This window comes from Chelonoidis abingdonii, chromosome 13 (genome assembly GCF_003597395.2).
Source record: "Chelonoidis abingdonii isolate Lonesome George chromosome 13, CheloAbing_2.0, whole genome shotgun sequence".
NCBI lineage: Eukaryota > Metazoa > Chordata > Testudines > Testudinidae > Chelonoidis > Chelonoidis abingdonii.
In genome coordinates this window covers 19137820-19152845 of record NC_133781.1, presented here as the reverse complement: position 1 = coordinate 19152845, position 15026 = coordinate 19137820, and the positions used below count along the sequence as shown (strand labels likewise).

Sequence of the window (15026 nt, the reverse complement as noted above, 5' to 3'; positions counted from 1 at the left end):
TTCCTGACTCAGTGTGGCTAAATTAGCTCCCATCAATGTATTATAGTGGGTTATTTTCCAGTGTCTGTGCATTACTTTACATTTATCCACATTAAATTTCATTTGCCATTTTGTTGCCCAATCACTTAGTTTTGTGAGATCTTTTTGAAGTTCTTCACAATCTGCTTTGGTCTTGCTCCCCTCTCAAGTTGTTGGAAGGGATGGGTAAGTATTAGCCAACTCCTGTCTGTTTTTTACAACTGGGAAACTGAGGCACAAGTACAGAGACTTGCATCAAAAAAGCACATTGAGTCAGTTGCATAACTGAGGCTGACACCTTGTGACGCTGGATTTCAACATCAAATTGAATAAACAGAAACCATTCTGCAAAGGAAAATCTGGCAATCTAAAGCAGTTCCAGCTTTCCTCTCTGCATAGCTGAGTTTAAACGTGTGCTAGGGCCTAGGTCTTTAAAGACATTTAGATGTCTAACTCCCCCTGACCTGAATGAGTGTTAAGCGCCTAAATTCATCTGAGGATCTGGGCCCAGGTGACCAGAGACATGAGTTTGCTGGCCTCAGCATAGTGCCTAACAAAGGTCTTATCTCAGCAAAAACCTACAGAGTGTGACAGTAGTGGGTGTGATTGTAGTGACCTAACAGGGCCACTGTGGTTGGCATTTTAAAAACAAACTCTCTTTATTGATTAAATTGATTTAATTAAATGATCAAGTAAAACTCTCAGATTATTTTCAGCTGAGCAAGGGTAAACCCTCTGTTCTGTTTAGGGATGGCAGTGTTACCTAGTGGTTAGAGCACTAGCCCCATCATCAGGAGACCTGGGTTCTATTCCTGGCTCTGCCACTGGCCTGCTGGGTGACCCTGAGCAAGTCATATTACCTCTCATGCCTCAGTTTCTCCATCCATAAAATGGTGTTAATGATACTGACCTCCTTTGTAAAGTGCTTGGAAATCTGTGGAAGAAAAGTGTGAGAAGTTATTCAATTACAGACTTGCACTGTATTTTTTGCCATGAATTTTTGCTTTTTCTGATTAAAAAAATTAAAGAGACAATCACACAGAATTTAATGTCACAAACCCCTTCCAGAGCTGGGGTTTGTAAACTTCTTCTGCTGCAGTGTGAAGGAAACAATGGATAACAACTTCAAGATGAGAAAATCAGCTATTCTGTCATGTGATTGACATGTACAGTATATCTTCCTGACTGGAAAGCCCAATAGAATAGCAAGAGTCCTGCAGGCCAGATGTGAGGGGAGATGCAGTGCTAGCACTTTAAAATTGGACCATGTCAGACTGGAAGAGTGGTGAGTGTGGGGGGGTGGTTTTTGCTTTCTTTTTGTTTGCAAGTGTGAGTTTAATACAGTATAATGCAATGGAATTCACCTTCCAGGGCAGAAAATAGTTTGCAGGACAGGAAGGACTGTAGAACAGCAGGACTGTCTGGCTCTGACTTAGATGATAAATGCCCCTGTCTCAACTCATGAACTCAGCTAAAAATCCTTTTTTTCAATGCCTCTGGTGTGCAGAGACCTGTGAGTTCTAGAATCCTTCATGCTGCATGAGTTTGACTTAAATCCTTGGCCTCTCTAGGGATTGTATCCTGGACTTCGAGCACAGTGTAGAAACCCCAGACCTGCCCTAGAGTTGGTGAAAGGAGACCTTACAGTGCCTCCAGCATGAGTTTTGGCACTCACCCAGTAGGAGCATGATTACTGTTAAAGGAGGAGGTGGATTTTTCCACTTCAGGAACAGTCCATGGGGAGGTGGCAACGGTCATGTCCTTTTTTGGTGTCGTCAGTGGTGAGGTAGGAACAACTGTAGATGAAAGCAGACAGAACTGTATTACCAAGCCCTTGTTCATTGATTTCCTGTTCGAGCCGGCTCCTGTCTTCATGGTGGCTGGGCTATTAAAGCTCCTTGACGTGTGTACTAGCTAGGCCATTCCAAGTGCAGAAAGATGGTGTGGTGGTGTTTTAACACAGTAGCTGTAATTCTGTATCCTACTTCAACTGCTGATGGCCCCCAGTGAGATAACGTAACTTTGCTATATATCAAAAAAGGGAACCTGAGACGAGACAGGAGTCTGACTGAGTTCTTGGGGAGCTAAGTGGAAGAGGTTTGGGGGGAACTCCAACAATATTGAGGGACTGGGGAGAGTGAGCAAGACTTGGTTTCCTCTGCAGGGATCAATGATGGCAGAGAGGTAGGAAATGAGACAGAACTATTCTGATATGAGCACATGGTGTTTAAATGCCTCATCCTGCATTATTGGCCAAGAAGTGAGCAGATAGGCCCTGGCTTCCCCTCCCCTTCCCTCTGTTGCTTCAGAAAAAGGTGCAAGAAACCCCATTATGGACCATTTTGAAATAACATAACCATGCAGGCAGCTTCCTCCTAACTCTCATCACTCATTGCCCCAACACGCTGTTGTCAGAATCTATCTCTGAACGGTGTCATATATGGTATCCTATGCAAACTGATAACAAGCTGCTCATTGATGTTATTGCGTGCTGGAGGTATGGGCAGTGTATAAAGAACTATAGACACGTGCTGGAAAATGTGTTCTTAAAAGGTGGTTTGCAACCCGTGCATAAGCCCAGCCTGTCCCAGACAAAGGAATGTTGTTTGTGTCTCCAATCTGAACTAAGCTAGGGAATATCGCAGATGACAATGGAAAGTACATCTACATGTAAGGTAAACAATGCACCATCAAGCTTAACGAGTGACTGAGTGGGGGCAGAGACAGCTTAACAATCATGAGTGTGGATGGAGCCTGCACCCCCGGGTCGCCTTCCTACCACTTGAAACAGACACTATACACTTTGGGAAATATAATCAGAAAGCCATTTTGGCATCCATCACTCATGGGACATGAAGCCAGAGCTCTGGTAATGGGACAAAGGTGGATCCTTAACCCAAGGGGGTTGATGTCTCTGGGAACTGACTATAGATGAGAAACCTGCTTAGACAAAGATTGTAACTTGCTGAATTAAGTTTCAGTCACTAGAAAGCGTGTTTTTGTTTTGTGTGACTTGTGTCTTCTGTTCTTCCTTATATCGCCTACATATCTGCTCTTTGTTAACAAAGCTACTCTGTTTTTATTAAAAAATCTGCTCAGAGCTGTGTATTAAACTGAGAGGTGAAATCCTCAGCTAAACTAACAGGCTAGTGCGTGTTCTGCCTCTTTGGAGCCAGCAAAGGCAATAACTTTACTGTGAGTGTCCAGTGAGATGGCCTGGTGGCTGCAAAGAACCCTGGGAACTCGGTAATTGCAGTTCACTTTTTGCTACCTGTCAGGCGAGGTTTGGACTGGCAGAGTCCTCAGGAGTGTGCTGCTTGGGCAGACAAGCTGGTGTGCCAGGGCGCTGCCTCCTAGCTTAGCAGCAGCCATGCTGCTCACAGTGCTGGGTGACTGGCACAACACGTCACACACTTAAAGGACTTACCTGGGAAAACAGACACATTGACAGCAAACATCTTGTCAAAGCCGACCATCTCTATCCCACACCAGTAAACATCCTGGTCGCCCAGTGCCAGGCTCTCCATAGTCACAGTGAACATGCCCTGTATGCGATTGTCTTGGATGGAGACTCTGCCCCGCGTCACCTCGGCCTCTGCACTGGTGGTCTGAACAGCTATGGAGCAGGATAACCACTCTTCTCCTCTGCACCAGTATTTCATATAGTTCTGGGACCTCTCATTGTACTGACACTGCACAGACACCGACCCGCCCAAGGGGCCGCTCACCTCCCCAGGACCGGTCAGAGACCAACAGCCTGCAAAAGACAGAATTGCTTTCATTGCTTTCCTCCTGAGCAAAAACCAGTGACAAAGAGGCACAGTTCAGAACTAGTTAGCCAGATCAGCCTTTTGTGCATGGATAGTCCTGTGTGGAAGGAGACAGCTGCTTTTGGGTGGATCTAAGGTGGTGAAAGTTGATAGCCTGGCCCTTAGGAGATCTGGATCCAAGTCCCCAGTCTGCCACAGACTGTGTATTGACCCAGGGCAAGTTTCTTCATCTCTGTCTGCTTCAGTTCCTTTGGGAATAATGGTGCCTTCCTGCCTCATAGGGGTGTTGGGAGGACAGGTCTCACAAGAAATGTTTTGGTGGCCTCTGAGTGCAGCCACCAATTCAGTGGTGGCCGTTCTGATGCTTTTTCCTAACGTACTTTAATTAACTTTAGGAAAAATAAATAAATATTCACATATCCATGTTCAAATCATTGTCATTCATTTAGCTAGGTTTTTATTGCAGACTCGATAATAAAAATAATGTACAGTTGTCTCTATTCTTTACTGGACCTAAATAGAATAGAAACAAAACAGGTGCTTTGCATGTTCTTGTCTTTTTGGTGTTTGGGTGGTTGCTTTTTTTAGGGCTTGCTAGCTAGTAAGTCTGTTTCCGTGAAAAGTGACATCTGTATGTTTGTTAACACTGCTTTCGTCCCCCTCCCTCCCAGGAGGCTGTGACTGCACGAAAAGCTCCTGGCGGCCACGTGCAGCCATGCTGGCCGCCTCTGAGAAACACATGCTATGGTAATGCAGGAGCTGGGCCTTAAGATTATGATGAATAGCCAATAGGTGTAAGACAATTTGTTCCCAGTGAGGGGTAGTGGGGAGATGGAATCATCTGGGACCTCACCTCGTCTTCCCACCCCCACATAAATCCAAAGCCAAAAAGAAACATAAAAAAATCCCCATTCTGCTTTTTTTGTTAGTATCCTACTAAAACACAGCGTCTGCTCATCTAGGACAGTGAACCTGAGACTGCCATAGAGGATTCCCTGACTTAGCTTTCCCACAACTTTATTATATGGGGAGAGGGGGAGAATGACTAACCAGTTTAGGAGAGTATGAAAATCTTCTACATGCTTTATCTCCTATCATATGCTCAGACACTCCTGTGCTGGGCAGGGTATTGGAGAGCCTCCTTCAAGTTGACATTGCTGAGATCAGCTAAACTATTGCCTTAGCATCACTTCTGAACATGGAGGGAACCCACTGCTGCTCTAGTTAACCTTTGGGATGGATGGAGGGAACAAGCAAGGTCACAAGGACCTATGTTACATAGGAAGTAGGAGACTAAACTGAGTATGAAACAAACTCTGGACACCTGATGCTTGGCAATGGGCATCACACTTGTCAGTCATCTCTGTGATCAAATGACTGCTTTACACATTAGTATGCAATGGTGTTCAGCTACCACCACCAACCTGCAGGTCACCACTTCCCAGTACGGTACCCAAGCCAACCTCTAAGAGATTTCCACTCAGACTAAGGTGTTTGCTTGTGAGAGTCCCCTGGTCCATCTGAATGATGGCTGCAGTAGTTTTACACGCAGTGAGTGTGTCTTGGCTCTTTTCTCATCTCCTTCCTGTCCCCAACAAATCATGGCATTGTTCTCCTTTTGTGCCTTTTCAGATAGAAATACTCGCTGCATTGGTCAGATTTGTCAGATGTGTCTAATTGACTTAGGAGCCCAGGTCCCAGTGCCTTTCAGTGCCACTTGTTCTCCTTTGTCACATATGTGACATGGAAAACTCAACCTTACAATGCTATTTAAAAAGCAAGCAAACAAAAAATAGGTGCATAACCAGTCTGCATCCCACTTGGAAGTGACTGCACTGGGGATGTTACTACCATCTGCAGAGCACTTGACTGCAGTGAAATTCCTTCTCAGACCAGCTTGCCGCATGGGGTTTGAGGGAGGAGAGGAAAATGTGTTAAAGGAAGTTAGAGGACAATCCTCCAGACCCATTGGTGGCAGGGAAGGGTACAATTATTAAACTTGTGGGAGGTAATTCCTTCCCCTATCTTAATGGAGAAACTGTGGTACTAAAGGCCCTGGTTTGTGAGATCTTCTAAACCACTTCAACCCACTGCAGCATTGAACTGTTTTGCCTTTTAGGTAGGACATTTTCTCCAAGTCCATGGGGATCCCTGCAGGCTGGCTTTAAACTAGGACATTCTCTCCTGTCATCTGTTCAAACCTGTGCCTAATGTGAGACTCTTGGGTAGGGGACCTGACTGCAGAAATGCGTAGCAGCCACAGCGCCTATTGCCCCAGTGGGAGCAGGTCTGCCTCTTGGGTCTATTTCTATTGACATAAAGAATCCCGTCTCACCTGGGAAAAGAATCCAAGTCCAGACAAGAAAACTCCTCAGGGTCCCTGTTCTCTCTTCAGATAGAGAAGGTGGACTGAAGGTAGCTATCTGCATCTCCGGTGCAGTCTCAGTGAAGGCAGGGCTCTATGTTTTCTCAAATCTAAAGCATACTGACAAATGGATTTCGTTTCAGACTTCTTTTCTCTTGACTGTTTCACTTCCTTTAGAACTTGTGGCAGCTGAATGGTCTCATTCTGTGGGGGTGGGTTTTTTAGAATGTGTCATTTCAACCGCCTTTATTCAGAGGAAACCAGATCTGTCTAATGTTTCTGTTTCACCGTCTGGTCATTCTAATTCTTAACTCCTGGACCCCTCCCAGAATGGAACATCTCAAAGTGCCCCCAAAGCACAAGTTACTGGGGTTACCCAATGCCTAAAACAAGAGACAAAGTGGGTGGATGGTTTTAGATTTAATAACCCCCAAGAAACCTAGCATTATGGGCCTGATCCTGTTGGGTGCTCAGCATCAGCACCTTCAATTCCTGTTAGTCTGTGGGAGTTGAAGGCACCCAGTGCAGAGGCTGCTTAGACCTAGTAGGCTCAGACTCAATATAGGGAGAAGGCAAATGTACTAAAAGTCAACAGAGCCACTAAAAATAAGCTGTCTTCACTATATTCTTAATGGGCTGGACTCTGCTTTCACTTATACTCTAGCAGACCAGTCATCAAATTTGCCTAGTGATTACAATGTGAGAAGTGAATGGAGGTGAATGCCTGGCTCCGCACATGGTGTCACCAGGAGGGCTTCAGCTTTCTCAACTGTGGGATGCTGCTTTGAGAAGCAAGAGAGCTGAGCAGAGAAGGGGCCCACCTAGCAAGGAAGGGAAGAGTATCTGCAGAGACAGAATGATCATAAATCTTCTATCAAAAAGCTTTGTTGATGGAAAATGGCTTTTTGAGCAGATAGAATTTTTTCCATAAATTTCTGTTTTCATCACAATTGTTGGGGTTTTCATGAAAATGAAATTTTCCATGTTCAGGAGCTGAATGTTTTGGGGGGCTTTATTTTGGTGAAAACATAAAAAAAAATCATCAAAAAAATGAGAATTTCTGGTTTTGCATCATTGTTTGTGCAGGAGGGATAATTTCCTGGCCCGCTCTAGTCGTGTATCTCTCCCTGTATCTTAAGTGTTCAGAACTTCATTGCAACAATATTGCACAGGAACATCTCTGTTGCCTGCTCTGTAACCAAAGGCAGAGGACACAGTCTAGGGACTGACTCTACTTAAACCACATTAACCACCATAGTATTGGTGCCTCGCTGTTGTCTTTGCTCTCAACACAACATTAAAAATAAGAGGAAACCACATGAACACAGTTGGGTTCCAAACAACTATGTGTTTACTAACTATATACAACACCTAGCTACAAATATACACTTCTGATAGAGAAGACAGGGACACCCACGAGAGGTCTCCCCACTATTTAGAGGGATATTAATGCCTGTACACTGACATGCACTAGAACTCCAGCTGTTGCCCAATGCTGGGCTAATAATCTGGTTGCAGCCCCGCACAACAGCTGTCCTTATGAAAATTCTTCCTTACTGTGACATTCCCCAGGTACCGCCTGAACTGCTCTTTTTCCCTCACTTTTTCAAGCTGGGATGCCTTTTAAACTGCTTCACTGTGAGAGCAACCGCTCCTGGCTTGCTCACATCCAGCCTCCAGCATGCAAATCACTCCCAGTTCTATTATATGAGTGCTATGCCAGCCACTCATGAATTACACTACAAGGAAACACCAGCAAACTCTCAGTCCCAGACTTTCCTCCGGGAATGTGTCTTGCACTTTCCAGTGCCCTCCTGGACAACACAAGCTCATACGAAGTCCGTCATTCATCAGTAGAAAATGCTATGCACAAATCCTGTCATCCCAAATGGAGTTTCCCAAACACTTCAATCCAAACACACTGGTTTAGATAGAACACATTTATGGACTACAGAAGGAAAGATCTTAAGTGATCACAAGTAAGGAGACATAAAAGTCAGAACTGGTTACAAAGAAATAAAAGGTAAAACGCAACTAATACCTAACTGACCAGGCTAAAAGAATTCAAAGCAAAGCTTTCTCTCATCACGTGCTTTTTAAGTCTTACTGGCTGGATGCCTTTCAGCCAGGACCTCTCCTCCTGTCCCTAATGCTCCTTTCCTTGTCCTTCAGATATTGTTGATGCCGTTAGCAGAGAGGACGGGAGGAAGAAAACCTTTGGGGCATTTACCTTCTTCTCTTATAGCCATTTCTCTTTTGCAAGAATTCATCTTCAGCTGAGATTCAGGAAACAGAAGGTCCGAGGAGACAGGAAACCCCAGCTGTTTGTCAAAATGTAGATTTCTCACTCACCCCCTTCTTCCTGCCAAGGAAGGAGAGGCCATCTGATTTTGTGGACAACGGACTGAGGCATCAATTTGCCTTTTGTTTGTGAGGAACTGGCTTGTGCCTGCTTTCTAAACTTGGAACATGTCTCAGGAATGTTATGCAGTAGAATCTTGTAACTTTACATACAATGTTGCCACCCTTATTTTATTTGATGATCAGCAGATTCTGAGCTTTCAAACGATACCTCACAAAGCATACTTTGTACAGAAATGATCATCGTCTTGCAAAAATGGTGAACATAAGGGCACAGACTGTCACACTTACCCACTCCACTGGAGACTTGGGTTGTTAGTATTGTGCAGAAATTACATGTTGAGTTCATTCTGGTGCACCAAAGAAGGAACTCAAATTCCATAAGAAAAGTGTCAAGTTCTAGAAATCTAGGGCTGTATCTGTAAGTGGGAAGTATGAAATGCAATGTCAGTACTTTCTGAATTAGATGCATTAGCCACAAAATCCTCTTTCAAAACCAGAACAACAAACCCAAAACAAAACAGAACACAAAGGAGTTTTCCCTTCTAACTGGAGAAGTGCTGAACACACCACCTGGCAGTCTATCCTACCTGTATCACATTTCATTCCTATAAGCAGGGCCCACTATTATTCTGCACCTGCTGTTCCTTCCCACCAACCCATATTCTAGAATCTAAACTTTCATTTAAAATAGAAAATCCTTCCTATTTCCATCCTTTATGGTTGTAGAGAACTTTTGAAAACATGAGCCAAAGTATAAACTGATGCAGCAATGTGAGAAGGCAGCCAGAAAGAATAGCTCATATGTGAGCTGCCACGTTGATTGCAATCTGGTGTTAATTCTGAAACCTAATGGTGGCATAATGTCAGTGTTTCTGCTCTTTACTACACCAAAAGTTGGCACTCTCAGAGGTCTAGGGCCTGTGACTGAGCTTTTTCATTGCACACCTTGAGGTAGAAGAATGAAAAGCAGCTAAACAAATCCTCCATTCCAGATGCTGCTGCTGTTAAAATTCCCTTATTTTCTAGATGTACCTCAGACCTCCCCCTTTCAGCCAGGCACACTTGTTGAAAAGATCTACTCAAGGAAAATGAGTTTTCCAAATCTCTTTCATTTTATTAACTTAAACTTTTTCCTCCCGAGAAGAGACCTGTGGCTTGTGGGAGTGTCTGCTACAGCCACTTTGACCAGTGTGGCATCTCCTCTCCCCTGTGAAGCAACAATCTAGAGTACTACGTAAAGGCAGAGTTATTAGAAACCAGGTCTTGTAATGGGGAAGTGTCAGGCATCCTTATGTATAAGTGGTGCTACTCTCACTGCCTATAGTGAGATATGTGACAAAATTCCCAATATGCACCTACAATGAAATGAAAGTGCTGACTGCTCGTTTCATCGCTGATGCACCTCTGCATGGGCAATGGTCCAGGGCAAGGTTAGTGCTGGGATTCACTAGGTGGTGAATAAGTTAGGCAGGGCCTCAGGGAGATGGAAAGTGAGAAGGTCCAAATGAATTCATCGGCTAGAAGGAAAGGAGGGGGATTTAGCAGTTAGGAAGGGTTAAAGGGTTTTGTCACTGGAAGGAGAACTGAGCCTTATATGATAGGAGTGTGTGGGAGAGTGTCTTATGGCTTGGAAACTGGAACGGGTGGAAGCTGGGTCTTCTGTTACCTAGAGGAATGAGAGATGTGCAGCAGGGAGTACTGAGTAGTTTGGAGGGAGGAGGGAAGTGCATGATCTCCTGTCCATATATGACCTTGCTCAGGCTCCTAGACAGGCTTGTAGAGCACAGGGCTTCCCTTCTTTCTAACCTATGTGCTCGTGGATGGGTGAACATAGGAAACTTAGTTCACAGATTGTACATTAAACAGGCTGTCTGTCTTCTCTCCATGCTTTGGGCCTGAAGTCTCCAAAGGCATAGGTGATGCACAGCTTCACTCCTGGCATGTGTTTAACATTAAACACTAAAATGCCAGATCATCAGGTTGAAATTAAGTGCATGAAGCAATCTGGGTTGGTGCCACAAAGGTGTTTAAATTAGGCTCCATGCAGAAAGGGGATTCAAACAACAGAAAAAGCACTTTCTGGCTGTACTGCAAATGAGCTCTCAAAAGGGATTAGAAGTGAACTAAGAGATGATAGAGCTGGACAGAGAAGCCCTTGAGTGCTGAAACAGGGAGTCATATTCCACTAAGAGCTTGATTTTTATACCATTTAATGCAAATATATGTCATGTCAGTTCAGAAATGTATGAAAAATAGATCAGAGCAAAATAATTCAAATGGAAGCAAATGCAGCAGAAATCCGGACTGCAATCATATCCCTCGTTCACATTTCATCACGTTCTGAAAAACTATATATGAAACCTCTATTACCTCATGCACACACAGCTACCCTTCTACCTTCATTTCTGTATCTTCATGCCACTTAGCCTGCAAGTGTCTAGGGTTTGAGAGTGTCCATCAGCATTCATTTGCCTTGTGCCACACACAGCACCCTGCTGCCACCTGGGAAATTAACAAAAATTATCAACGTTCAATTGGAACTGTGCTGTGATGAAGAATAACATTCAGGCTAATTAGTCACTAGGGGGCAGCATTGTACTTTGCAGGCTTCACTGAACCCCTCATTCTGAGGCTGTGAGCCAGTGAGAGGGAGGGGTCTCTTGCGCTTGATGCCGCTCTGTGGGGAGGAGAAACATTGATACTGGGGAGGGGGGAAATACAGTGTAAAGGGGGGGGGGGGCATGTGACCACTCCACATGCCTCCTTTGGGAAGAACTTCCAGCCCCACCTCCCTGGGCCAGGGTAGCCCATCCCACCTGTTCCTGGGAGCTGGGGCCACAGGAGTGGGGAACATGTGCCCCTGGGCCTAGCAAAGCCGGCCCAGTCTGGGCTGAGCAGAGGCCAGGGAACCTCCTCCTGGTGCCTTCCCCAGTGACCTCCATCCTGAGCTTTGCCTGGGATGGCCACAATCCACCAGTTACCTGCAAGGTGGGGGCTCTGTCCTCCTGCTGCACCTCCCTCCCTGCACAATCCAGCCCCTGTCCCTGGCAGCTGGGCCAGACGGAGAGCAGGACAGAGCACTTCTCATGGGGCTGAAGGTAGCTGCTCAGGGTTGCTGCTCTGTTCCCCAGCTTCCGCTCCCCACCCCGTCATGGCTGCCTGAGACAGGGGCTGAGCAAGCAGGGAGGGGAGAGAGCTCTGGCTCGCTGGCCCCTGTTCTTGGCAGCTGGGCCCAGGTGGGGAGTGGAAGCCACCACCTCCCCAGGCAGGCTTTCACAGGCAGCTACTGCACTGCACAGAGCAGCTACCTGGTGCAGCCAGCATGAGAATCAGCTGGGCCCTCCCCTTCCACTCCCTGCTTGGGCCTGGCTGCCAGAGACAGGGGCCCAATGTGCCGAAGAGCAGGCATGGTGGAAGAAGGATAGAGCCCCTCTCCCTCTCACCACCCTGGCAGGTCAAGCAGAAATCTGAGGGGGGGCACTTGCCCCAGCATGCATGTTCCCTGTGCTTCTTAGCATATGCACAAGCTGCCTCCAGGAGCATGTGACCAGGATTCATCACTGAATGTGGTTCGCTGGTTGGATCATTAGCTTCCTTGGCCCAGGCTGGGAGTGACCGGGAGCAGGACATGAACACTGATTCATGCTCCCTGGAGAAACAGCAAGAAGCTAGTATAAAATCTGTGTGTGTGTCTCGGAAATAACCTTCCTCCACTTAACCTTTAGTCCTGCCACTCTGGGCTTGAGGAGACGGACAGCCCCTTACTGCTAAAAGCCTTTCTTGTCCATTTGGACGGCTCCATCGGCACAGGGGGCCATTCCAGCCTCACTAGCGCTGGTGGGATTTTCTTTTCACGGAAATATTTCAACTCAAGCTTTGAAAACTTCCATCCGGGTCAAACTTTTCTGGGCTTCCAAGGAAAAAATCAGAAACTGGAACCCAAACATTCTGCGGTAAACTCTCTTGGGGGATTCAGTTTTCAGCCATTCCCCCTCCCCCCCACGTCGTTGTTGTTGTCGTTATTAATTTTATTTGTATTTATTTATTTTCCCTCGGATGAGGACAAACCTTTCTTTGTGGGGGGAGGGGACAAGCCCTTTTGTATTTGGTTATTGTTTTAAGTTCCCGAAAAGAATAATTGCCTCTGTTGGCGCCGCGCTCCTAGCGAAGCTGCCCACCCAGGGAACGAGCTGTGCCAGGCGAGGGTGACCCTGCGCTGGGATCTGTCCTTGGTCCTGGACCGGTCCCGCTGCCGCGGGAACGCGCGGCTGGGTGGGAGCTGTCTGTGGTGCTGAACTCCCCGGAACAGGGGATCAACTCTTCGCTGTCTCCGGCCAGTCCCTCCAGGATCTCGCAGCAAACGGCATTTCAGTCTCCCACGGGACTCAGATGCTCTGGGGAGGAGACATTTTAATGCTCTGACTGCCCCAGGCTGGCCACGTCTCCCCCTCTCCTACAGCCCTCACCTCCCGGGGTGGGCGGGGAGGGGGAAGCCTTCTCTTTCCCCTACCCCTCACTCTTCCGTTGTCACGCTGCTCTTGAGCAATCCGGCTCTCTCCGTGCGCGCCTGTGTGTACAGGGTGTGAGACGGGCACGAATGAGGGCATTGGTTCCCGGTGCTAGTATCTAGGTACTATCCTTGGAGTAACTCCTCACTTCGCCCCTAGGAATTGACAGCTTTTCTGCCCAAACTACTTGCTATAAAATAAATATTTCTTGGGGACATTGCATATGCGCTTTTATGGTGTGTGTTTTATTTGTGGAGTTTTCTATGGCACCCAGCTTTATAGTATCTGCGCAGGGCACGCACAGTCATGGATTTATCCTTACAACACCCCCATCAGGTAGGCACATATTAGTGTCTCTATTTCTATAGATATCTTTTCAGAAATGCTTATGGAATCTTTATTCGTAATATAGTCATGCCTAGAGGCACCAGAGGTGCACAGGCCCTCAGTGTGCTAAGCACTGGACATACAGAGACTGTCAATTACTCAGGGCAGGGACTGTCTCTTCCTAAGTAGACTAAGGTTGGGAGAAAGGAAGTAATATTCTCTCCATTTTACAGTTTCATAGAAATATTAAGTAACTTTCCGAAAGTCCGAGCAGAAGCCAGCTCTCCTATGTCCTAGTCTACTGAGAACCTAAACTACAAGACCATCCTATCCTTCCTTGTAACCTTGGTTAGTGCTTCTTACAATTCCATATCCCATGTTCTAGAGCTCTGAACACTAGCATTGCTGGGAAGGATGATTCCACTCCTATTCTGAATCTTTCGGTGAAGAAACAAAGCCAACCTTTGTCCCTTCTGTAGTGTTTGTTCCCAACTTGCTGGAGGCTCTGTGTTCCCTGCCCTCCCTCCTGAAAACCAAACTCACTGAAGGTGAGGATGACAGATGCAACCAGACATGATCAGAGATGCTTTTCATCATCTGCAGAGTTTGCCCAGTTGCAGAATTTAACAACCTGGGCCTTATAGGGGAGCTATTGAGTAAAGAAAGCTGCTCTGCTGTTAAATGTGTGACAAAGGAAAGGGAAGGCTGATAAGCTGTTTCTTATTTTAGTGCCTTGCGCTGAAATAAGACCGGATGCTTGTTCAATAATAAGAAAAAAAATCAGGTGTCTCTTGCTGTTGGCTAAAACCACTAGAATAATAAACAATCATGGCTCCAGAGATTTAGAGTTCCAAGAGAGATCTTTATAAATGTTGTATCAAATCCTGCAGTCTTTAATCAGTGGTGCTGGACAGGCACTGCAACAATGAGTGGTGAATATTCATTTCAGCACAAGAATTGGACTCACTGGCAGTGAGCAATGGATTGAGAACTGAAGGCTGCTCCTAACATTGAGTACAGCCATCTTTAACTTTGTCACTAAGGGTATGTCTCCGGTGGAGCTGGAAGATGTGACCTCCAGCTTACCCACACTAGTGCCAATCAAGCCAGTATGCTAAAAATAGAATGTAGCCACAGTGGTCTGAATGGTGGGACCGGCTAACTGCCATACTACAATTCCATCCAAGACCCCAGGCAAGTACTTGGGTGCCTAGCCCCACCCACTGTTTGTGCCACTGTGGCTACACTTCTGGTTTTAGTGTGCTAGCTTGATCAGCACCAATGTGGGGATGTCTCCTTGAGCTGGAAATTACACCTCCCATGCCAGTATAGACATACCCAAAATCTCCTGATCCATCCTTGCAAGCTTTAGCATTGAGCCCTATTAGGTGAGCATGATTTTCTCTGGGTTTTGTCTATCTTCTGTCTAAATTTTTCCAAGTGGTGGTGAAGTGCAGCTAGAATTAGGATTTCATTTTAATGCTGCAGCATAAGTGCTAACTGAATGGCCCAGGAATATGGGAATTTCTATCCTTGGACAAGGCTACTGGGCAAGAGGCTCCCAAGGTCATAAACAGGGATGCAGCCTCTGCTATAGCTATATATTACAGACAGTTGACTGGTGGTCCTGATCCAAAGACCAACAAAGTCAACGTGACTCCCTTCCACTGACTT

The 15026-nt window shown here is 46.1% G+C and overlaps 1 protein-coding gene across 1 annotated transcript in view; it reads right to left on the bottom strand.

Moving 5' to 3' along the window:
* Positions 1 to 6217, bottom strand: part of LOC116827486 (CMRF35-like molecule 6) — a 15674-nt gene extending 9457 nt beyond the window's left edge. The window contains 4 exon segments of the mRNA XM_075071812.1: positions 929 to 952; positions 1694 to 1814; positions 3446 to 3775; positions 6124 to 6217. Coding sequence (XP_074927913.1) covers positions 929 to 952; positions 1694 to 1814; positions 3446 to 3775; positions 6124 to 6217 — 569 coding nt within the window.
* Positions 6218 to 15026: the final 8809 nt, after the last annotated feature.